The sequence below is a fragment of the Muntiacus reevesi genome, chromosome 1 (genome assembly GCF_963930625.1).
Source record: "Muntiacus reevesi chromosome 1, mMunRee1.1, whole genome shotgun sequence".
Taxonomy (NCBI): Eukaryota; Metazoa; Chordata; class Mammalia; order Artiodactyla; family Cervidae; genus Muntiacus; species Muntiacus reevesi.
In genome coordinates this window covers 183,033,216-183,058,190 of record NC_089249.1, presented here as the reverse complement: position 1 = coordinate 183,058,190, position 24,975 = coordinate 183,033,216, and the positions used below count along the sequence as shown (strand labels likewise).

At 53.7% G+C, this 24,975-nt stretch overlaps 1 protein-coding gene across 2 annotated transcripts in view; it reads left to right on the top strand.

Annotated features, from left to right (window-relative positions):
• The window catches only part of SLC25A42 (solute carrier family 25 member 42), a 42,800-nt gene extending 18,083 nt beyond the window's left edge, over window positions 1-24,717 (top strand). Inside the window, exons 2-8 of one of the 2 annotated variants that reach the window (XM_065917365.1) lie at window positions 12,750-12,863; window positions 17,255-17,360; window positions 19,155-19,180; window positions 20,041-20,207; window positions 20,558-20,674; window positions 21,159-21,310; window positions 24,150-24,717. In XM_065917365.1, coding sequence (XP_065773437.1) covers window positions 12,783-12,863; window positions 17,255-17,360; window positions 19,155-19,180; window positions 20,041-20,207; window positions 20,558-20,674; window positions 21,159-21,310; window positions 24,150-24,433 — 933 coding nt within the window. In that variant the 5' untranslated portion in view covers window positions 12,750-12,782 and the 3' untranslated portion in view covers window positions 24,434-24,717. Of the gene's footprint in view, window positions 1-12,749; window positions 12,864-17,254; window positions 17,361-19,154; window positions 19,181-20,040; window positions 20,208-20,557; window positions 20,675-21,158; window positions 21,311-22,482 lie in introns of both variants that reach the window. The other variant, XM_065917364.1, reaches the window with a different exon arrangement.
• Window positions 24,718-24,975: the final 258 nt, after the last annotated feature.

Below are 24,975 nucleotides of genomic sequence, written 5' to 3'. Positions count from 1 at the left end.
GAAATTAAGTGTCTTGTGGAGAGATGCTTGGAGACCACACAGATATCCCCCTTCTCATTGTATTTTCATGCTCTGCCTTTAGTATCGGTCCAACCGTAGTTCTTTTGTGTAAAATGTCTCTAAGTGAATGGATTATCTGTTTATTTTGGTTGTGCTCGGTCTTCATTGCTCTGTGTAGGCTTCCCCTGGTTGCAGCAAGCGGGAGGCTAGTCTTGTGCTGTGCAGGCTTCTCATTGCAGTGGCTCCTCTAGTTGCAGAGCGAGGCTCTGGGGCATTCGGCTTCAGTAGTTGTGGCACATGGGCCCAGTTGCCCCGCAGCGTGTGGAACCTTCCAGGGGCAGGGATTGAACCGTGTCCCCTGCATTGGCAAGCAGGTTCTTAACCACCAGACCACCAGGGAAGTCCCATTCACAGTTTTCGGCAGCAATAGTGAACGCCGACATTTGTCTGTTGGTGATTTTCTGTGTCCGTCATTCCTTATACATTCATTAGTTGAAATTCTGCCATAAGGAAGAGCTGTCTCTTCTCCCCTCTTCATGCAGTTACCTGTGAAAATAAACAAAGGCCACTTCAGTGAAAACAGCAGAGGCTTGCTAGAGACAGGGGTGGGTCAGCTGCTACCACTGCATTTGGCAGAGACTCAAAGACAAGCAGCAGGGAGAGAGCTTTATGGTGGAGAAGAGAAGGTTCAGGTGTGCCTGTTGGAGGCTCTTGGCAAGAGCAAGTGGGGTGGGCGGTGGCTGCCAATAGCAGTTGCCTTCCATGCATGGTCAGGGAGGCATACTTTTTTTTTTTTGATTGTCCTAAGTTGGAAGCAGAAACAAAACTTAGGGAAGCTGCAGTCACCGAACTCCAGCTGTTTTGTTGCCGGAGTAATTATGGTTTGCTTCCCTGGCTGCTTATTGTAGATGTCGTGGGTCAGAGTCCTACCATCATGCATGATCTGGCTGTCGGACATAACTGGAGCAACTTTGCACCCACGTTGTTATCCTTAGGGGATTGGCTCCAGAATCCCCGTCAGATATAAAACTCTGGGGGTGCTCAAGCCCCTTATTATAAAATGGTGTAGTATTTGAGTATAACATCCTCCAGTCTGCTTTAAATCATCTCTGTGCTGTGCTTAGTCACTCAGTCGTGTCTGACTCTTTGCGGCCCCATGGACTATAGCCCACCAGGCTCCTCTGTCCATGGGAGTTCTCCAGGCAAGAATACTGGAGTGAGTTGCCATGCCCTCCTCCAGGGGATCTTCCCGCCCCAGGGATCGAACCTGGGTCTCCCACATTGCAGGCAGATTCTTTACCAGCTGAGCTACCAGAGGAGCCCTCAATCATCTCTAGTTTACTTACAATACCTAATACAGTGTGTCATATATAAATAGTTGCCTTGGACTGTAGCCGGCCGGAGTCCTCTGTCCATGGAATTCTGCAGGCAGGAATACTGGAGTGAATTGCCCTTTCCTTCTCCAGGGGCTCTTCCCGACCCAGGGCTTGAACCCTCATCTCCTGCATTGCAGGCAGAAGATTCTTTACCCCTGAGCCACCTGGGAAGCCCTGGTACACAGCACATTCAAGTTTTGCTTTTTTGGAACTTTCTGGGTTTTTTCCTTTCTTTCTTTCTTTCTTGATTTCTTTTTTTTTTTTTTTTTTAACTATTTTCAGTCCTCAGTTGGTTGAATCCATAGCTGCAGATCCTGTGGATACAGAGGGCTGACTGTATATTAGTTTCAGGTTTACAATATAATGACTCAATATTTGTGTACATTGCTAAATAAGCACCAGAGTAAGTTAAACATATGTCACATGCATAATTACAAATTGCTTTTTCTCTTGTGCTGAAGATGTTTTTAAGGAGGAGCTCAGATCCCCTCCCACCCCTTCCCCCCAAAAAAACCCTCACCTAAATCCCATTGCCTGTACAGTGTTCTTCATAGGAGCCTAGTATGCCTGCACCACCTAAAACCAAGCCAGCACCTCCCTTTATTTATTTATATTTTATTTAATTAATTTATTTATTTTACTTTACAACATGGTATTGGTTTTGCCATACATTGACTTGAATCCGCCATGGGTGTACATGTGTTCCCCATCCTGAACCCCACTTCCACCTCCCTCCCCATCCCATCCCTCTGGGTCATCCCAGTGCATCAGCCCCGAGCACCCTGTCTCATGCATCGAACCTGGGCTGGTGATTCACTTCACATATGATAATTTACATGTTTCAATGCCATTCTCCCATATCATCCCACCCTCGCCCTCTCCCACAGAGTCCAAAAGACTGTTCTATACATCTGTGTCTCTCTTGCTGTCTCGCATACAGGGTTATTGTTACCAGCTTTCTAAATTCCATATATTTGCGTTAGTATACCGTATTGGTGTTTTTCTTTCTGGCTTACTTCACTTTGTATAATAAACTCCAGTTTCATCCACCTCATTATTAGAACTGATTCAAATGTGTTCTTTTTAAAGCGCCTCCCTTTAGAGTTTGCTCGACTTCCCCTTTGAACTGAGGAATGTGCACTTAAACTTTAAAGCATATTCTCTCCTGGAAGGAGAGCCACAGGGCAGTGAGCTCAGCAGAGTGACTGCCAGGGTGTCGTTCATGGTCAATATTAACAGAAATAACCTCTGGTCAGAGAGCTCCCACAGGTTGTGGGGGTGTTCATGAACTTCGAGAAGAGGCTGGAGCCTTGAGGGTGAGCACCGGTGCCCCCGTGGATGGGCATCCAGAACTCGAGACTGAGCTGAGCACAGACCCCGCAGAGAGACAGTGTCAGCAGCACGAGGAGTGGGAACGTGCATCCCTCTGGCCCGTGAGATCCGGGCGGTCGTGCAGAGACGCAGCGTCACAGGAGGCAGACGTTCCAACAAAGGGGCTGAGGGCGAGGCGTGGCCACAGGGAGTGTGCACCGCTGAGGGCCCTGGGGGACACTGGGGGCCAGGGCTCTGAGCTCTCTTCCATTTTTTTTGGAAAGATAGTTTTTTAGGAGCCAGCATTTCCAGCTGGCCTAATCGAATGTTCCACACCCTCTCCCTGCCGCAGATATTTTATATAAATACATCTTTGAACTTGTGAGCATCTTGCATTTTGAGAAAGTTGCGTGGGCTTTGAAGCGAAACCAAAGGTCTCTCTCTGCTCCCCGCCCAAAGGATGCTTATGTGCTTCTGTCTGGGCCGGAAGTGTGTTTGCTTGTCAGGGAGCAAATCTGTCACTCTGAGCAAGTGGCTACCCCAATCTGACCCTTGCCCTTGACCCCAGGACCGTGTCTTGGCTTCTCCCCTGGAGCTCCTGGACCACAGAGAGCATCTCTCTCCTGTGATGAGACACACAAGGGTGACTCGTGGGCCTGGGGCCTCTGAGATCCCCGGGGACCTCCTCTCACAGTTATGAAAGCTGCACCTCCTGCTCTAGGATTCGCGTCACAGTTTTCTTTTCTAACTTAATTCACCTAAAGCTTATTTTGCATCACAACCCTAGAAAGAAATTTGGGTTTAAGTCTGAGGTTAGAGCTTAAAATGTGCATGTATGCTTCAGACTTCCAAAGAATAGCAAGGAGAGACAAGAAAGCCTTCCTCAGTGATCAATGCAAAGAAATAGGGGAAAACAACAGAATGGGAAAGACTAGAGATCTCTTCAAGAAAATTAGAGATACCAAGGGAACATTTCATGCAAACATGGGTTCAATAAAGGACAGAAATGGTATGGACCTAACAGAAGCAGAAGATATTAAGAAGAGGTGGCAAGAATACACAGAAGAACTGTACAAAGAGATCTTCATGACCCCGATAATCACGATGGTGTGATCACTCACCTAGAGCCAGACATCCTGGAATGTGAAGTCAAGTGGGCCTTAGAAAGCATCACTACAAAAAAAAAAGAAAGCATCACTACAAACAAAGCTAGTGGAGGTGATAGAATTCCAGTTGAGCTATTTCAAATCCTGAAAGATGATGCTGAGAAAGTGCTGCACTCAATATGCCAGCAAGTTTGGAAAACTCAGCTGTGGCCACAGGACTAGAAAATGTCAGTTTTCATTCCAATCCCAAAGATAGGTAATCCCAAAGAATGCTCAAACTACCGCACAATTGCACTCATCTCACACGCTAGTAAAGTAATGATCAAAATTCTCCAGGCCAGGCTTCAGCAATACATGAACTGTGAACTTCCAGGTGTTCAAGCTGGTTTTTGAAAAGGCAGAGGAACCACAGATCAAATTGCCAACATCTACTGGATCATCAAAAAAGCAAGAGAGTTCCATAAAAACATCTATTTCTGCTTTATTGACTATGCCAAAGCCTTTGACTGTGTGGATCACAATAAACTGTGGAAAATTCTGAAAGAGATGGGAATACCAGACCACCTGACCTGCCTCTTGAGAAACCTGTATGCAGGTCAGGAAGCAACAGTTAGAACTGGACATGGAACAACAGACTGGTTCCCAATAGGAAAAGGAGTACGTCAAGGCTATATATTGTCACCCTACTTATTTAACTTATATGCAGAGTACATCGTGAGAAACCTGGGCTGGAAGAAGCACAAGCTGGAATCAAGATTGCCGGGAAAAATACCAATAACCTTAGATATGCAGATGACACCACCCTTATGGCAGAAAGTGAAGAGGAACTAAAAAGCCTCTTGATGAAAGTGAAAGAGGAGAGTGAAAAAGTTGGCTTAAAGCTCAACATTCAGAAAACTAAGATCATGGCGTCTGGTCCCATCACTTCATGGGAAATAGATGGGGAACCAGTGGAAACAGTGTCAAACTTTATTTTTTGGGGGCTCCAAAATCACTCCAGATGGTGATTGCAGCCATGAAATTAAAAGACACTCCTTGGGAAGAAAGTTATGACCAACCTAGATAGCATATTAAAAAGTGGAGACATTACTTTGCCACCAAAGGTCCTTCTGGTCAAGGCTATGATTTTTACAGTGGTCATGTATGGATGTGAGAGTTGGACTGTGAAGAAAGCTGAGCACTGAAAAATTGATGCTTTTGAACTGTGGTATTGGAGAAGACTCTTGAGAGTCCCTTGAACTGCAAGGAGATCCAACCAGTCCATCCTAAAGGAGATCAGTCCTGGGTGTTCATTGGAAGGACTGATGCTGAGGCTGAAACTCCAGTACTTTGGCCACCTCATTCGAAGAGTTGACTCATTGGAAAAGACCCTGATGCTGGGAGGGATTGGGGGCAGGAGGAGAAGAGGACGACAGAGGATGAGATGGCTGGATGGCATCACTGACTCGATGGACATGAGTTTGATTAAACTCCAGGAGTTGGTGATGGACAGGGAGGCCTGGCGTGCTGCGATTCGTGGGGTCACAAAGAGTCGGACACGACTGAGCGACTGAACTGAACTGATGGTTCAGTCACTAAGTTATGTCTGACTCCTGTGACCCCATGGACTGTAGCCTGCCTGGTTCCTCCGTCCATAGGATTTCCAGGCAGGAGTAGTAGATTGGGTTGCCATATAGACATATATTAATATATAATATGAAATGCATAAGATAGGAAGGAATGACCGTTTCCCAGCTCACTGCTTGTGACAGTGTTCCTTCAGTCTGCTGCTTGAGGCCCTTTATTCATGAAGTCAGTGTAGTTGGTTGCGGCCGCTGCTGCTGCTAAGTCGCTTCAGTCGTGTCCGACTCTGTGCGACCCCATCGACAGCAGCCGACCAGGCTCCCCCGTCCCTGGGCTTCTCCAGGCAAGAACACTGGAGTGGGTTGCCATTTCCTTCTCCATGGTTGTGGTTAGCTTTATCAAAATTAAGTATAGGGGAGGGAGGGGGAGATGGCAGAGCAAATTGCATTTAAACGTTTTTTAAAATTTTATTTTTATTATTATTATTTTTTTCCTTGGCTGTGCTGGGTCTTCTTCATTGCTGCTTAGGCTTTTCTCGAGTTGTGGTGAATTCCTACCTGAAACTCTTGTTGCAGTTAGGGCATGGAAGCAGAATTGTCTATGAGTATAAGTGAATATAGAATACAAAACATGTTTCTGAACGTAGGTTACAGTCACAAAGATTTCTTAAAAACTGGTCAGCTAACAAATGTATGAAAAAAGGTTGTTTTAAATTTATTTTCTTTATTTTGGTTGCGCTGGTTTTTGTTGCTTTGTTCGGGCTTTCTCTAGTTACAGTGAGTGAGTTTCCCTTCGTTATAGGGCACAGGCTGCTCACTGCGGTGTCTTCTCCGGGTGCAGAGGACGGGCTCTGGATGTGGGCTCAGCATCTGTGGAGATGTTGCAGCCTCAGGGAACCCACCCTGGTGGCCAAGGGGTCCTGATGGCTGTCCCGAGTGTGAGAGCAGTGTGGGAAGTAGGAGCCCTAAGTCAGTGAGGTGGCCTCCTGGGGCAGGTTGAGGGGTGAATTCAGAATCATGTGGCGGTTTGGGGGAAAGAAGCCAGGAGGAAGCAGGGGGGTTCCTGAGTGCAGAGCGGGGCTCTGCCCAGGGAAGGGTGCTGTGGGTCGGTTGTGTCCCCACTCTGTCATCCTTGAGGCGGTGAGTGGGGGCCAGCGAAATGCCGACTGCTGGGAAGTCTGTGCGCCCGTGGTCAGCTCCCCCATCCCCTGTCCCCTGCCGTGTCTGGACAGTCCTCATCACTGTCGACAGCACTTTGTAAACTCACAACCTGCTTCCGGTCTTTGCATCCTGACAGCCTCGCACCTAGGCTCAGGAAGGGTCGCTCATTAGTGACAGGCCGCTGGCGTCCCCCTGTGAGGGCTGAGGTCACACGTTCTCCCTGTCCCCGCCTCCCTGTCCCCGCCTCCCTTCTCTCTCCATGGCTTCCCATCCAGACCGTCCTGCCTTCAGGTCTCACCAGCGCCTGGTCATGGCCTTACTGGCCCAGGAGGCTCCAGGCTCACCTGTCGGGGAACAGCACACATTCTAAGACATTCGCCAAATCACCTGCTAAGAGGAGCTGCCCACGGCCTGCCTCTTTGCCTGCTCATCCACCAGTTAGGTTGCAGTCCTGACACATGCCGGCAGCCCCCACAAGGGTTTTAAACCTGCTTTTCTCCTTGCGAGTGCAGTCTGGTACCTGTCACTTATTTATTTATGTGGCTGTACTGGGTCTTAGCTGAGGCATGCAGAACCTTTTTTTAGTTGCACCATGCAAGCTCTTAGTTGAGGCCTGTGGGACCTAGTTCCCTGACCAGGGGTGGAACTCAGGGCCCCTGCATTGGGAACATGGAGTCAGCCAGGGGATCACCAGGGAAGCCCCTCTGTCATATTTTTAAGTTGTGGTTTTTCCTTCCCAGTTCAGTTCAGTTCAGTCGCTCAGTTGTGTCCGACTCTTTGCGGCCCCATGGATTTCCTTCCCAGTGACCTGGTTATTTCTTTGCCTTTGTCTTGAGTTTGTTTTTGTTTTTTGAAAGGGCAAGGCTAGGAAATTAGCATTTGGCCTGAAAAGCAAAATCTTGAGACCATCCCCACCACTGCCCTGTGGAAGGAGTCTCCTTCTGTCTGCCCTGCAATCCTGGGGAGTTTCCTGGAGGCATCAGGCCCTGGCAGGAGCAGTTTGCAAACTCTGGCTGCGCCACCTGCTCAGAGTTCAGGAGCCTGGGGCACCCCACGCTGTCCTCCAAAAAGCCTCTTAGTTTCCTCTGACACCTGTGACAAACCAGCACAAACTGACGAGAACAGGAATGTGTCCTCTCTCAGCTCCGCAGACCACAAGTCCCGCAGTAGTTCTGCAGAGCTGCTCCTCGGGCTCCGGGAGATTCTCCCCCGTCTCATCCAGCGTTTATACCGCAGGTGTTTCTTGGCCTGTGGCTCAGGTGTGTCATCCTAACGCCTCTGTCTTCACAGGGCCTCCCTGCCTGTGTCTGTTTCTGTCTCTTATCAGAGATTCAGAGATAAGAGATTTGCTTTGTCCTTGATTTGAGGACCCAGCCTCATCCAGGGTAAGGCTCTCCAGATCCTTACTTTAATGACATCTGCAAGGGTTTTTTTTCAAATAATGCCCCGTTCACAGATTCCGGGGGGACAGACAGGCCTGGGCAGGGGGCAGGGCACCATTCAACCCCTGCAGGTGCCGTCCTGTGTCTTGCTTGGCACTCTCTCACCAGCGGTGACATGTGACGTGCTCTTGTATGTCTTCACTCATTTGTGCAGTGACCCTGCTTCTGTCTGTGCCCACCACACCAAGGACCTGTCCTGGGTCTGCAGAGCTCCCAGGACAGGCCCCTGGCGTGGACCGCAGGGTGAAGAATGGTTCAGAGGGCAGCATGGGCAAGCCTGGGGCTGAGCCTGCACCACCTGCCTGGGGAGCTCTGTGTCCTCCTGGGAGTCTGGGCAAGAGTCAGAGGGAGGCAGGAAGACAAGTCAGACTCTAGACTGTAGGAGGCGGGGACCAAAGGGCAGGATGCTTTGTCAAGAGGGCAGTTTATCAGAACGTGTCCACATGCACCATGCCTGGGCCAGCCCTAAGAAGGGCTGCATCGGGCCCTCGCTGACAGCCCAGCAGGTATAACTCTGCACTTCCACTGATGAGGGCACAGGTTCGATCCCAGATTGAGGAACTAAGATCCTACCTGTCGAGCAGTACAGGAAAAAGAAAAAAATAGGAACTTCCCTTGTGGTCCAGTGGTTAAGAATCTGTCTTGCAATGCAGGGGACGTGGCTTTGATTCCTGGTCGGGGAGCATGTGCCGAGGTGCAACTAAGCCCGTGAACCACAAGGAAAGATCCTGGGCGCCACAACTAAGACCAAAGCAGTTAAACAATACATAAAGAAAGAAAGAAAGGTTGTGTTGTTCGCATGCAGTTGCCCAGGCATGGAGACAGTCCCCCAGAGCTCTGGCAGTGGCTCTGAGTGTCAGCCAGACACACGGGGCGTGACACAGTCACCGTGCACCCCAGACGGACAGCCCAGCCACTGGCTGAGAAAAATCTCTCCAGCCTAGTTTCTCTTTGTTCATTTGGGAGCAGTTTTAGATTTACAGAAAAATTGCGAAAGTAATTCAGAGTTCCCCCCAGCACCGCACACTCCCAGTTTCCTGTATTAATAACATCTTCTGTTAGTGTTACATTTGTCACAACTAATGAACACATATCAATACATTATTATTTTTAAAGTGATTAATTTTTTGCTGGCGGGCTTTCTCTAGTTGTGGGGGGTGCTGCTCTCTAATTGTGGTGCATGGGCTTCTCACTGTCCTGGCTTCACTTACTGCAGAGCAAAGACTCTGGGGGACAAGAGTTTCAGGGGCTGTGGCTCTTGCGCTCTAGAGCTCAGGCTCAGTACTTGGGATGCGCGGGCTGAGCTGCCCCCAGGCCTGTGCAATCTCCCTGGACCAGGGATCAAACCCGTGTCCTTTGCATCAGCGGGCGGATTCTTTACCACTGGACAACCAGGGATGTCCGTGACACGTTATGATTAACTAAGTCCATTGTTTATTCATAGTTCCTTAGTGTTTCCCTAATGTCCTTTTTCTATCCCAGGATCCTCACGTTACATTTAGTCATCACCATCACTTCTCTTCAGGCTTCTCTGGGCTAAGATAGTTTCTCAGACTCTCTTGGTTTTGATGACTATAACTGAGTGGAGGAGAACTGGTCTGGTGTTCGGTAGGATGGCCCTTGGTTGGGATTTGTCTCCTGTTTTTCTTATGGTTAGACTGGGCCTCGGAGAGGAGGAGCCTTTTTCATCACACAGGTGCCAGGGCATGTGCCGTGAACGTGACTTCCGCTGTGGTGCTGACCGCGATCACCTGGCTGAAGGGGTTTCCTGGCAGCTGTCTTCACTAAAGGGACTCCCCTCCACTTTCTGTGCTGTGCCCCTTGAAGGGAAGCCACCACCCATGGCCCACACCTCAGGGCGCACGCTTATGCTTCCCTTCTTCCAGGGCTCAGCGTCTGTGTCAGTTACTTCGGAGTCTTCAGCCTGGGAGATTTGTCTCTTCCTCCTCATTTATTTATTCAATCATTTATTTATGTTCATGTGGACTTGTGGATATTTATTTTGCACTTCGGGCTATAATCCAACACTGCTGGGACTTCCCTGGTGGTCCAGTGGTTAAGATTCTGCACTTGCGCTACAGGGGGTGTGGATTCCATCCCTGGTTGGGGAACTAAGATCCAGCATGCTGTGGTGCAGCCAAAATAATATTAATAATCCAACACTGCTTTATTGATTTTGTTGCTCACAATGTTCCTGCTTTGTCCACTGGGAGCTCGCACCATTGGCTGTGGCTCCTGGCCGGCACCTCAGGGCGGCCCAGGCTCATCCTTAAGTTTCTGGCCCTGTCTTAGAAGCAGCCCTCCCTCCCCGAGTCAGGGACTGTTTTAGGTTGGAAACAGCAGCAGAGGCCACTTGGAACAGAATCCTGCTTGTGCTTCCTAGGATGTCCCACACCAGCGGGTGCTTGGGAGCACCCAGAGGGCAGGAGGGGCTTCCACGCTGGCTCAGGGGGTATCTGCCTCACTTGCATCATTTACAGGAAAGCGTGGGCCCCCCCAGGTGGCTTGGTGCTAAAGAATCCGCCCGCCAACATAGGAACCACAGGAGACACAGGTTCGATCCCTGGGTCAGGAAGATCCCCTGGAGGAGGAAATGGCAACCCACTCCAGTATTCCTGCCAGGATGGACAGAAGAGCCTGGCAGGCTACCGTCCATGGGGTGACACGTGACTGAGCACAGGAAAGCATAATATTTTTTAAAATATTTATTGTTATTTTTGGCTCAGGTTGCAGCTGCCCTGTGGCATGTGGGATCTTAGTTCCCCCACCAGGGATCAGATCCACGTCCCCTGCATTGGAAGGCGGATTCTTAACCACCGGACCACTAGAGAAGTCCCAAGGACTTCTGTTGGTTCATTGGGTGATTTTATTTTATTTTGTTTAGTTCTACCAATTTATTGTTACCAACCCATCTCCCTCCACCCTCATGCACACACGCTCAGTCATGTAACCCCATGGACTGCAGCCCGCCAGGCTCCTCTGTCCGTGGACTTTTCCAGGCAGGAATACTGGGGTGGGTTGCCATTTCCTACTCCACATTGGGTGATTTTAAAGCATGGGAACTGAGGCCTCCAGACACTCCAGTGCCCACTGACATCTCGCTGACACCAGTCCTTCATATTGTACGTTTTTCCTCCCGGTCCTTTCCCTGTGGTTGGCTAAGCTTTGAGTGCATTTCCTCTGGGAGGTTAAAGGTAAGTTTGTTACCAAACAGTGGGTTCACCTCTTGGTGGATGTCCAGTGAATAGACACAACCAAGTCCAAAGATGGGGAGAAGGAAGGATTTATTACTTGAGGTTGTTAGGGTGCACTCTTATCCATAGGACTGGGCATCCTTACAAAGAGGAAAAAACATTCTTTTATAAGAGGAAATTTGGTCACAAACCTGTGTTAACCTAAAGACTGGGTTTGCCTCTTTGTGAATATTAAGCCAATAGACACAACCAAGCCAAAGATGGGGAGAAGGAAGAACTTCTTACCTGCAGCAAGTTAAGGGAAATACAAGGGACCTTTTCCAAAGCAACGTCTCCCTGAACAGCAAAGCTGGGGAAGTCTTAAGCTCAGGGTCCCTGAGTATTCATGAAGGGACCTGAGCAGAAGAGAATTCAGCATAGAATTGGGGCAAAGGTCCAGAGTCCAAGCTTTAGTCGATCAAAGTCAGGAGGATCAACATCATTCCACCTTCCACCTGCTTGGGTGCCTTAGTTCCCAGAGAATTCAAAGATATATTTATTATTAAGTGCATGCTTTGGGGAGGAACTAGGACTCTGCCTTATTACTGCACTACTATTTGACTGACTTTCCTCTGTTCCTACCTTCCTTTGTTCCCTTAAGATCATTAATTACTGAGACCTGTTCAAGGACAGTCATTGCCTCCAGGCTTCGATCACATAATGGTTTAGGCCAAAATGCTTCTCTTTCGTCAAGAGAGCCATTCCTGGTTCTCTTTCTCCAGGGACTCCCTAACTGATCTGCTTACAGATTTCCAAGGAGAACTCCTCAAGTATTAGGACACTTACTATATGCTTGGCCACAAAGGGCAGGCAGCCACACAGCAGGACAAAGGTGATCTCTTTTTTAAAAAGTTACTTTTATTTGCTTCTTTTTGGCTGCCCTGGTCTCTGTTGCTAGGAGCGGGCTTCCACTAGCTGCAGCAGGCCGGGGCCGCTCTTCGTTGCGGTGTGGGGGCCTCCCATTGAGATGTCTGCTCTTGTTGTGGCATACAGGCTTAGTCGCCCCATGGCATGTGGGAGCTTCCCCGACCAGGGAGCAGACCCATGTCCCTTGCCTCGGCAGGTGGATTCTTGACCTACTAGGGAAGTCCAAAGGCTAATTTTCTAAAAGTATTTCTGAGAATGGAATCTCAGGTCCAAACTGGCATCACCCCAAAGTGGGATGGGCTCCAGGGCAGGTGGAGACCTCCAGCCTCCACACTCTAGAGCCCACCACACCCCGCCTTCTGCTGTGTGACCTGGCTGGCAGCTTAACCTCTCTGTGCCAGTCAAGGCAGTTGGCACCAAGTTGAAAAACAAGAAAACTCAGAGGCCTGTTGGTGATGATGAAATCAAAGAGCTGATGGGAAGTGACCTTGTAAATGATTAAGCACTCAGGGAAGGGGACTCTGGCATCCAGATGCAGGTTCTGGTGTCTTTTTCCTGCAGGGAGACTGAAGTCAGCTTAGGCAAAGTGTGCCTCTGCAGCAGTGCTGGCATCGGGTCATTGAGGATGAATCACAGGCCCTGGGCTGGTGGAGGAGGCCGCCTTCTCACCGAGCCCCATTTTGCTCCCCAGGACTGAGTCTCCGCCGTCCTGAGCAGGCCTGGAATGGGTAATGGTGTGAAGGAAGGCGTGGTGCGTTTGCGTGACGATGCCGAGCCTGTCCTGCCCGCGCATGTCTCCTCAAAGGCAAGTACCCCTGCACCCCCCCTGTGGGCGTGCTCACCTGCTCCCTCTTCTGTGCTCGCACCCCATATAAATCACTCCTCCCACACTGCGGGCTGGGGCAGTGGGAGTGACGCAGGCCACCGCCTACTCCGTTTTTATAGCCCTGTCTGTGCTGTGGATCCAGTTGCCCCACCGCTTGGCAAGAAGTCAAAACCTCACCCACTTTTTGACAGGGATGTCAAAGGTGTCGTGGGGTCCCTCTTCTGACTCAGATTTGCCAACACAGAGGAATTAGCCAAAGGTGGGGTGGGTTGAGGGGAACTCCTCACGCCAGGGAGGAGTCTACCGTCAGCTCTGAAGTGCATCCCCAGTGACACCCTTCAGTTGAAGACAAAAGGTTTATTCCCTCATAAAGAAATTGGATCAGGCCCGTGTTTGTTCACCATAGAAGCCAGGAGAAGTTCTCCCACCAGAACCTTGAGCATGGACTAATCCACCTTCACTGCCAGGCCAGCTCCGGTGCCTGCAGTCAGTTCTCAAAGTCCACAGGCTCAAAGGCTGAAGCAGCATCAGCCTCTGGCCCTCCTGACCTTCCCCCAAGCTCCAGGTTGCCCCGCGGAGCACCAGGTGGGCAGGAGGCCTGGTTCTCGGGACCACCATCACCACGCCGGTCGGCAGAGGGGTGAGCCCCAGAGCAGGCACCCCTCACAGTTTAGTGAACTTTGCAGCAGCGTATGAGGGAGACGTGGCCTGCCTCCACTGGCCCAGGTGGATCCCGCCAAGCAGACGTGCCCAGCAAAGGCCCCCGTGTCCAGCCAGCACCGGGACCCGCGCAGCAGCAGTTGGCCTCCGTGCTAGCTGGCACGGCCCACGTCAGCCTTGCCTGCTTGGCTAACCCAGGGCAGGGCGCTCACTCTGCAGTGTCCCGTTTCTTTGGCTAAAGAACCAGGCATCTTCCCATGGTTTCACTGCTTGCGTGTGTCCTGTCTGTGGATCACCCATTTTCTCTCCATCAGGCTGCCTGCCTCACTCTTCATTTGCAAGGATCTCTCCTATGATGAGAAGTTAGAACTGGATATGAAACAACAGAGTGGTTCGAAATTGGGAACAGAGCTGTATGTTGTCACCGTCGTTATTTAATTTATATGCAGAGTACATCATGTAAAATGCTGGGCTGGATGAGTCACAAGCTGGAATCAAGATTGCCAGAAGAAATAGCAATAACCTCAGATATACAGATGACACCACCCTTATGGCAGAAAGCAAAGAGGAACTAAAGCGCCTCTTGATGAAGGTGAAAGAGGAGAGTAAAAAATCTGATTTGAAACTCAACATTCAAAAAACTAAGATCATGGCATTTGATCTCATCACTTCATGGCAAATGGAAGGGGAAAAAGCAGAATCAGTGACAGATTTTATTTTCTTGGGCTCCAAAATCACTGAGGACAGTGACGCTTGGGCCTTGGAAGCAAAGCTATGACAAACCTGGCCAGCATATTAAAAATCAGAGACATCACTTTGCCAAGGAAGGTCCATCTAGTCAAAGCTATGATTTTTCCAGTAGTCATGTACAGATGTGAGAGTTGGACCATAAAGAAGGCTCAGTGCCAAGGAATTGATGCTTTTGAACTGTGGTGCCAAAGTAGAGTCTTGAGAGTCCCTTGGACAGCAGGGAGATCAAACCAGTCAATCCTAAAGGAAATCAACCCTGAATGTTCATTGGAAGAACTGGTGCTGAAGCTGAATCTGTATACTTTGGCCACCTTATAGAAAGAACTGACTCATTGGAAAAGACTCTGATGCTGGGAAAAACTGAGGGCAAGAGGAGAAGGGGGTGGCGGAGGATAAGATGATCACTGACTCAATGGACATGAATTTGCACAAAGTATGGGAGATAGTGAAGGACAGGGAGGACTGGTGTGCTGCTGTGCATGGGGTCCCAAAGAGTTGGACGCGGCTTAGAGACTGAACACCAACTCATATGATGGTCGTGGAGACTTTGACCATTTGGTGATGCCTTTGCCAACCATGGTGGCTTCCCTTGGTGGCTCAGATGGTAAAGAATCTGCCTGCAGTGGAGGAGACCCAGGTTCGATCCCTGGGTTGGGAAGATCCCCTGGAGGAGGAAATGTCAACCCACTCCAGTATTCTTGCCTGGAGAATCCCACAGACAGAGGAGCCTAGCGGGGTACAGTCCATGGGGTGGCAAAGAATCGGACACGACTGAGCAACTAACACTTGTCTTTAACGGATAAGCCAGCTGCGTCATGTAGGAGTCCCCGGGAGTGTCAGCGGAAGGCAGCAGCCGTCTCCTGCACTGAGCCTGTGAAGGGGGCTTGGGTTTCAGGACGCATGTCCTTGCATAGGCAGAGCTGGTCTGGTGCTGATGAGCCCTGCAGGCTTCCCAGGAAGTGGGGGAGACGGAGGGACACCTGGGCTCTGCCTGCAGCGCTCACAGCCCGCGGGCGGGCCGCAGGGCATTCCCTGAGCTCACAGAGGCTGGAGGTCAGCGGTCGCCACGCGGATTCACAGAGGGACAGATGGGCCTCAGAGCTGGTGCCAGAGACACCCCTGAGCCTTCTGGCATCTGATGTCCACGTCCCTGAAAGCTAGATGTCCAGAACCCTGCTATGCGACCCAGAAAAGGCAGGGGTCCCTGGTGACGGGTCTCTGTGAAGCAAAAAGGTGGCACCCTGCGGGAAAGCTCAGCTGCAGAAACTGAGTCAGGAACACACTGCCGTGGGGACTTGTTCTTCTAGGGAGAGGTGGGCGGGGCTGCGGGACGGGCACCAGGGGCATTAGGGGAGGGGTCAGGTCAAGAGGCACAGGGCCCTGGGGACATTCACCTGGGACACGATCTGGGGTCTGGGCCAGGAGTCAGCACTTGACTGTGTCAGAGGTGAGGGACCAGGGAGCAGAGAGGCCCTCCAGTCACTGCGGGCAGACCCAGCCCTCCCCCTGAGCCTCCCACAGAGCTGAGCAAACCTGGGCATCGCCCTGGACTCCAGCATGCCCACTCAGGAGCGCAGACTACCAGTCAAACCCCTCAAAGGCCCCCTCATTACTCCTTTCTCGAAGCCTCCTCTGGTCCCAGCCTCTGCCCTCTCAACCCTGGATGTCACAGGAGCTGCCGCTTCCGTGGTTCCAGTTAAAATAACCTGTTCACCTTGCACGCTTCTCCATCTCTCTGTAGGCCAAGGTCAGCCTCCTTGTCGGGCTCTGTGGGGTCCAGCCTTGCCCACCTTCCATGGCGTCTCTCTCCCTTCCCTGTGTCAGCCGCCCTGCCCCTCTTGTGGTCCCCCGGGCCCCCGCTCCTTCTCACTGGGGCCTCTGAGTGTCCAGCGCCTCCCCCGATTAGTGTCACACACACACTCTCGCACATGCACCCACTCCCTGCCCTTAGGCATGCCTCATCATACAGCCTGGGCCCCTTCCGCTTTCTCCTGGAACTCCGAGCCCCCTCCCCACAGCCCCGCCCAGACCGCTGATTCTGCACACGTTTGTCTAAGAGTTCCTCCATGTCCCGCTCCCTCCATCCACTGGCAGCCCTGTGAGGGGAGCGGTGGTTGTACATACCCCTGCCCCGCACTGTGACTCCAGGCTCCTGAGGGCACCTGGGTCGGGTGGACGTCACAGACTCCCAAAATCGCTGAGCCCCTGCCCCTCACCTCCTTGCTCGCTCTATGCCCGAGTCATCGGGGGCGGGGAGAGGTGGGAATGGCGCCTCCAGCCCCGTGAGCTTCCTGGGCTCCATGGGCCTCAAGGGAAGGAGGGCTGTTTGAGCCAGGGCTCCAGGAGCCACAGGAAGACTCGGGAAAGCGCCGATTTTGAGCCTGGTCACAGGATCGTGAAGTGCAAGTCAGCCGTGCCCGTCCCGATCGCCTTCTGGATGAAGAGCTGCAGACACCAGCCTGATGGAAGGCTGTGGAAAGAGAACAGGACACGCTGAACAGTCAGGGTCTGCTTGCCTGATACCCACCACCCACTCCCCGGACTGCAAGGAGCCTTTACCCTGAAACACTGAAGCTCAAGAGTCCCTTGCCCATGGGCAGTGGGTGCAACCAAGGCCTGAAAGTAGGACAGGTGAAGGGCGACTCTTACGTTTGGAGTGAATCCCCTTGTAGGCCGTCTCTGGGGACTTAGGACCATGTGCGGCAGCCCTGCCAGCGTGTCACCTCTCAGGCGGATGGCCCCTGTGGCCCAGGAGGCTCTCACTGTGCCCCCAGGCTCTGTGGCCGGTGCCGCAGCCGGCCCAGGGCCCAGCAGGGCCGTGTCACCCCGGCCACCAAACGTCTGGCCGCCCCCGGCCAGGCGGAGAAGAAAAGCCTTTCTCCTGGAAACTGTTCCAAGCAGAGCAGACGCCTCCTCTCCCTCTCTGATGACAGACAGCGTGTTTGTGTGTTTTCTTGCAGAGTGATCACAGGCAAGTTCTCAGCTCCCTTCTGTCTGGGGCACTGGCTGGTGCTCTTGCCAAAACAGCTGTAGCTCCCCTGGACCGAACCAAAATCATCTTCCAAGGTGAGCGCTGCCCATGCACCTGTCACCCGTGACCGGCGGGCTGCCAGGTGCCTGCCTCCCCCCACCAGGGCCCCGGATTGCACTGCCACGGGGTCTCTAAAATGCCTCTTGTTTTAAAGAATTTATTTGGCCGCGCCAGGTCTCAGTTGCAGCACATGGGATCTTCAATCCTCATTGCAGCAGGCTCTTTACTTTCAGCACGTGGGATCTAGTTCTCGAAACTGGGCCCCCTGCATTGGGAGTGCAGACTCATCGATCCTGGACTACCAGGGAAGCCCTGGAAATGCCTCTTTAGAATCCACTTAGAAAGTCTGTTAGTGTTTAGGACTGGCATCACAAAATACGAGAAACCAGGTGGCTTAGAACTGCAGGAATTTATTCTCATCTTCTGGAGGCCAGAAGTCCACATTCAAGAGGTCCGTAGGGTTAGCTCCTCCTGGGTCCCTGAGGGAGGACCCTTCCTTGCCTTTTCCAGCTTCTGATGACTCCAGGCATCCTTGGCTTGTGACTGCACCCCCCAACCCCAGTCGGTATGTCTAGATCCCCTCCTTTTATAAGGACCCACACCATTGGATCACCCTACTCGAGCATGACCTCCATTTAATTACACCTGTAAAGAACCCGTTTCCAATTAAGGCCTCATTCATGGGCACTGAGGGTGAGAGCATACATGGACATTTCTTTGGGAAGACACAGTTCAAGAATCCCGCTCCCTCCCTCCTTAGGGTTTAGCAGGCTCAGCGTCCCCTGAAGATGAGGCCTTTGTGTCCCCTACATGGTGGGCAGGGGGGCGGTCATAAGCTGGGACCCCTGCCCCTCAGCTGTTCGGGAGGAAGGAACTGCAGACTGGAGCCAGGCCCCTCGCACTTGCTCAGGCTGGCCCCTCACCTCTCTGGGCCTCAGGTTCCTTGTCCATATAACAGGACCGTTGGTACCAACCTCCCGCCTGAGGAGGAGGCGGGGGAGTGAGCTGATGTGGGAAAGGGCGGGCGTGCGGGTGAGGACACATCTCCTCCATCAGCTGAGCTGGTCCTGGAACAAATTCTCACTGGAGCGCCACACGGGGAGCTGAGTTTAATTCCGAAGGCAGGAGCTGTGCATACGTCCCCACGGAGAGGAGTGCAGGGCTGTGCTGGGAAGGCAGCAGACGCTTGGGAAGTGCAGCGTTGGGGATGCTGCCAGGCTGAGACCCCCTCGTGACTTGTGTTTCCGGGTCCTCCTGGCCACCGAGGTGCAGCTCACTATGGAGTAGGGAGGTGGGAGGTGGGCCGGGCAGCCCCGGAGGGCAGGAGAGTGGGAACTAGGGCTGCCTGTGCCAGGTCACGGAGAAGAGGGCAGACGCCCCCTGCTGAGGGAGCTGGAGCCCCTTAGCTGACCCCCGCATGGCTGGCGGCTGGGATACCTCCCTCCAAGGGACTTGGGGGAGATGAAGTTCAGCCTGGTGGAGACTGCTGGGTGCCGACCCCACCCCCCCCAGAGAGGTGCATCCTTCCACGGGCGCTCACTGTCCTGCGGAGTCAGTGAGCTGGGCTCCTCTCCCTGAAGAAGGGGAGAAGTTGGTGTGCAGAGTGGCCTGGGCGTGGGGGTGGTGGGGAGGCTCCTGGGGAGGGGGTGACTTTGCTGGGGATGCCCCACCTCGGCCCTTATAGGAGTTGAGGGGGGACATTTCCAGGGGGATGCCCTCACTCCCCATGCTCAAACTAGACCCCTGTGGTGCGGGTCATGCAGACTGGAGTTGGGGGGCCCATCCTTCATATCCAACAATCTCTGTTGTGTGTTTTGTTTTTTTTCCAGTGTCCTCAAAAAGATTTTCTGCCAAGGTGAGCCGCTCGGTCATGGACCCCTGTCTCTGGGGCCTTCACCTCTGCCCTACTGGGCTGGCAGAGGCAGGGGAGGTGGGTGGTAGGGGCTGGGCAAATGCTTTTCAAGGGGCTTTTTCCCACTGGTTCCCCAACCCCCACCCCAGGCCAGCTGCAGGACTGCTGGGTGAACAAGGCCTCCCCTGCCAGGCGCTGGGGCCAAGGCCATCTGTCTGCACCCTGAGTCTGCCTGGACACAGCCCTCCCTGGGAAGTGACGGGAGACCCACCTGTCCTGGGGGTGGTGATGAGGGAACTTGACGGTCTAAACTCACAGGTTTCACATTTGATATATTTTTAAACACAGAGCAGGTGTCATTGTTGTTTGTTGTGGTTTTAGTCACTAAGTCACATCCGACTCTTTGCGACCCCACGGACTGTAGCCTGCCAGGCTCCTCTGTCCATGGGATTTCCCAGGCAAGAATACTGGAGTGGGTTGCCATGCCCCCCTCCAGGGGATCTTCCCCGCCCAGGGATCAAACCCACATCTCCTGCATTGGCAGGTGGGTTGTTTACCACTGAGCCGCCTGGGAAGCCCACAGAGCAGGTGTTGTCTTCTTAATAAAGGAAAATAAAGAATATTTTAAAAGCTAGGCTACCAAACACCCACAAAACCCCCTTAGTGGGGCTGAGTCTGCTTTGCAACCCTGCTTTCCCCCGTCTCACTTCATGGTTCCCAGGGTTGGAGGAGAAGGGGCGGGGGTCCCGGCGCAGAGCCCAGGGAACGTGGGGGCGGTTTGTGAGGTCCCCGCCCTTCCGCGAAGGCTGTGCTGGTCAGAGGCCTGGGGCGCTGACCCCGCCCCCTCCCCTGCCTGCCCCCAGGAGGCCTTCAGGCTCCTCTACTTCACCTACCTCCACGAGGGCTTCTTGAGCCTGTGGCGCGGCAACTCGGCCACCATGGTGCGTGTGGTACCCTACGCCGCCATCCAGTTCAGCGCGCACGAGGAGTACAAACGGCTCCTGGGCAGCTACTACGGCTTCCGCGGAGAGTGAGACCCCGCTTCCCCCCAAAAAAGCCCCGGCCCTCTCAGCCCTGTTACCGCACCCTGTTCTCCTGTCTTCCACCTGGCCACCATGTCAGAACTTCTCTCGTTTCCCCGGTCTCCTCGAACCTACATCCCAGGACGGCCACGGTCCCCCTGTGCCCCAGAGCAGGTGGGAAAGACGCCTGTCCTTCATTCATTCAGACAAGCAGGGGCAAAGGCAGGCACCCCCAAGAGGCACCCCCGCCCCGCCCATCAGCTCGGGAGCACGCTGCCCGTCCCCCCACCTCTACCCCCACCCCAGACCTGTGGGCCCCGGAGCCCTGCGGCTCACCTTCGCCCCCACCCGCTTTCAGAGCCCTGCCGCCTTGGCCTCGCCTCCTCGCGGGCGCCCTGGCTGGAACCACGGCCGCCTCGCTGACCTACCCGCTGGACCTGGTCAGAGCGCGGATGGCTGTGACCCCAAAGGAAATGTGAGTCTCACCCTGGTTTTCACCAGCACCGGGGGCTCTGTGTCTAGTGGGGTTCCCCGGCGGGCTCCCCCCACCCGGCCCCTGGGGATAGGGTCTGGGCCTCTGTCTGCAGCGGCGGATGAAGCTGTGCCGAGGCTGTGTTGCCTCAACCTCCCTGGGCTCCGCAGCTTTCCAGAAGGACAGTAACTGGGTCTCTCAGCTTCGGTGGCAGTCTGCTTCCATCAAACCCAGAGTCTCCATGTTGAGTTGAGAACAGATCTGCTTAATATGCTTCTTAGTAAAAAGCCAAGGGCCGAGCACAGCAAAGAGCCCAGTGGTGAAGGTGGCCTGTGGGTTGGGCTTGCGTGGCCCCCTCAAACGCCAGAATTTCTGCACAGTGGTTTCTGTCAACATCCAGGCCTGCCCCTGCTGACTGGGAGGAGAGAGAATTAGTGAATTGATGTCTGCAGCCCCCACCCCCACCCCGCACCGCTCTGTCCTACAGGTACAGCAACATCTTTCACGTCTTCATCCGCATCTCGAGAGAAGAGGGGCTGAAGACCCTCTACCACGGATTTGTTCCGACCGTGCTGGGGGTCATTCCCTACGCCGGCCTGAGCTTCTTCACCTATGAGACCCTCAAGAGCCTGCACCGAGGTGAGGAGCGCCAGCTAGGTCAGCACCTCTGCGGGGCGCACACACCTGTGTGTGGATGGATGGGGAGGTGGAGGTGGATGGGGGCGAGTGGAGGGAGGGGCAGTCTGGAGGTCCAGGGTCTGGATCAGGAGGAGACAGAGGAAATAAGCCCACTGATACCTGCTACTTGGTGTGATCTGGTGTTAACAATCTGCCGTGTTTGCTCCAAGTTGTTTTTTGTTAAGGAAAACGGTCAGGGTAAAGCCGAGATCCCTGGCACCCAATCCCCAGCCCCTCTTGCCTCACCCCTGCCTCTTTATTAGGGTCCACTCCACCTTTCACCTTCATTGGAAACCCTTCTCCCTGGGCTTGAGTGCAGCCTCCGAGCTGTTCCTGGTTATCGGAAGTGGCTGAGGGGCTGCCCTCTGCGCTTGCGGTAGTGCAGCGCTGGTCCGTCCTGTCTGGGGGAGGGTGACCCCCGTTGGGGGGCGCTGAGGCTGTTGCAGGTTTTCTGTGTTCAGCTGACATCCAGGAGCTGTTCTCCTCGTGTGGGTCTGAGACCTCGTTTTTTGTTTTACCTTTTCCACCCCTTGCTCCTCCAGCGGCCAGGCTTGCACTGGGGCCCGGCTCCCTTCCCTCCCGCTCCTGGTGCTGACAAGTTTCATATGTTCTGCCAGTCTGCTGAGTGAATAGGGCGGCTCCCTGTTTTTATTCCCTAATTTCGAATTGAAAACAGCGTGTTTTTAAAGAACCCCTATTGATCCCTTGCTGTTCCCTCCTCCCTCCAGCCGGCAGGTCCTCACACCAGCCGTAGAGAGGGCACCTGTTGGGCAGGCTGGGCAGTGTAGAGGGTTCGGGGCAGAGTGATATTCTCTTTCTTTACAAGATGGGAAACAAGAGTGACTGGGTCTGAGCTTGTTCTGGGTCATAGAACTTGGTTATATGATTCTTTGTGCTTTGCAGTTGTAAAAATCTTTTGCATCTCACATTTGGTTAAAAATGGGGGATCAGTAGGTGAGGAAGAAGGGGAGCCGTGGCCCAGGAGAGCTGGTCGGCCCTGAAGCCCTGAAGCTGTGACACTGCGTGCACGTGTGAGCGCGGTGCAGGGGCGCGCGGGCGGACGCCAGCACCCCTGGCTGCCAGGGCGCCCCTTCCCATCGCCCTCACAGCCCCTCCCACCCTTCCCCCTGCAGAGTACAGCGGCCGCCCGCAGCCCTACCCCTTTGAGCGCATGATTTTCGGGGCCTGCGCTGGCCTCATCGGGCAGTCTGCCTCTTACCCGCTGGACGTGGTGCGGCGGCGCATGCAGACGGCCGGCGTCACAGGCCACCAGCGCACCTCTATCGTGCGCACGATGCGCACCATCGTGCGGGAGGAGGGTGTGGTGCGCGGCCTCTACAAGGGCCTGAGCATGAACTGGCTCAAGGGCCCCATCGCCGTGGGCATCAGCTTCACCACCTTCGACCTCATGCAGATCCTGCTGCGACACCTGCAGAGCTAGGGGCGGGTGGGGTCAGCCGCGCTAGAGCTTCAGTTGGCGGTGGACCGCTGACCCCTTCCGTGTCTGAGCCCAGGGAGCAAAGATGTGCCGAGTTCCACGCAGAACGCGCACGGATGCGCCTTGTGGAACGAGCTGGGGGCCTGGGGGGCCTGAGCTCACTGCGGCCCAGGTCTGAGGGGAAAGCCGGGGGCCCTTGTGCGTTGTTGGGACTGGGGGCGGGGTTCCCACTCCCTCTTCTTCTGGCCTCAGCTGGGCTGGGGCTGCCCCTGGAGGGGCTCGCTGTGAAAGCCTTGAGTGGGGCGTGGCCAGCACTGCCTCCCCGTGTGTTCTTTGCCCTTGGACAGGCTCCTGGTTCTAGGGACCTGGTCCCCACTGGGCTCAGAGCCAGACCTCGCCTGCCCCTTGCTGTTCTGAGTCTGTGTTCTTGGGTGGAGGTAGGAGCGGGTGGGGGGAGCCCCAGAGAGTGTGGGGCCAAGGTCTGGCCTCCATGAGACCAGCCATCTACTCAGCTGTGGCTCCAAGTGCAGCCTCCCACCCTGCCCTGCCTTTTCCTGCCTTCACCACCATTTCCCAGGTGACTTCTCCCTCCCCAGAGCCTGTGGCTTCTTCCAAGAGTGTTATCCTGATCGCAGACTCCTTATCCCAGGCCCCAGAATTGGGTCTTCCCCTCTGTTACCCCTCTCCCACCCAGTTTGCATGGTTCCCAGGAGGGTCACGCCTCCAGGCAACAGGGTTTGAGGAATCGCCATGGGTTTGGGTCTGAGTCCCAACCTGGAGGCATCTGCCTGGATTGCCAGGAAGCTCTTGGCCTACTCCACTGGCTACAGTAATGGAGGCTGGGCCTCAGGCCCTGACCCTCTGCCCCTGGGCGTGGGAGCTCCTGGGGGGGAACCCATGGCATCTTGCACATTGTGGGTGCCCCACCTGAGCAGTTTCTTGGCTGGGACATGGGGCAATTTAAGGCCTGTGGGGTTGTCTGACTTGAGCCCGAGACAGCATCTGGGTTGGGGGCAGGAAGCTTGAAAGAGGCAGGATCCCCCAGGGAGCTGGTCTCACCGAGTACCCCTCAGGGCCCACCAGGAATCACAGGGACTCAGAAACACCTGTTTTCTAATGACGTTTGAAGTTTGATTTTTGCTTTTGTTTTTCAATCTGGCTGGCCCTGGGTCTAGACACCAAAAACCCTAACCAGTCCAGTCTGGTTCCAGGACCAGGACAAGCAGTGGGCCGGTTTTCACAGTGGGCTCAGTAGCCATGAGGTGTGAAGGTCTGAGGGGGTGTGTTTCTGCCACACATGCATTTTCTATTGTGGCCTCCATTTCCCCCTTTTATTCTGTCCTGTTCCCGTTCTTGCCTTAGTCCCCTGGGTGCGAAGGCCCCTCCTCCTGTCCTTCCTGCGTGTCTCCAGCAGCCAACCCCAGTCTTGTCCGCAGACTCTTGTTCCCAGGGGGCCCGAGCAGCCTGTGATGGCTGTCCCGTTGGGTAAGCATCACACCCACCTTCTCTCCCAGCCTTGCCCAGCGCTCAGGAGAGGCAGGGGCACCCTCACAGGGAGACGGGATGGGAACATGAGGGTGCCCAGGCCGGGGGTCCGCCCCTGGTGGGTGAGACCAAATGGACGTCTCGGCAGTGCCCTCCTCTGAGCTGCAGGCTGGGCTGGAGCAGGGAGGGCCCCAGCGTTACCTGCCCCAGAGCGCCTCTCCAGGGTGGCTCCCACCCAAGTGCACCTTGCCAGCGCCGACTCCCCTTACCCCCAGCCCTGCACACAGTTGGACCTTTGCCCTCGGCAGTCGTACCCCTCTCACTGATTGCCTGGCCTGATTTGGAGTTACATTTTGATGCCATGAAGACACTTTGTTTATACATAATGTTTATATATTTTAAAGATTTGTGCCAAGAGAGTATATTTAATAAAAATCAAAATGATTTTTTTCTCCTGCCCATGTCTCTTCTTCAGCTCTGACCCTCATCCCCTAGGAACCAAAAACATGGTTGAAGTTATTTTGACAGATTGTTGAATAACCTTTTTTTTAAAAAAAATGTAATTGCTTTTTGGATTGTTAATCCTAACCTTGATTTGGTCAGGATTTGCTAGAAAATGCAAACTGCACAAAGAGTTTACTGTGAAAAGTAGGTCTGGCTCCCTGTTCCCTTTGCAGGGACATCTCCCATTACCAGTGCCCCC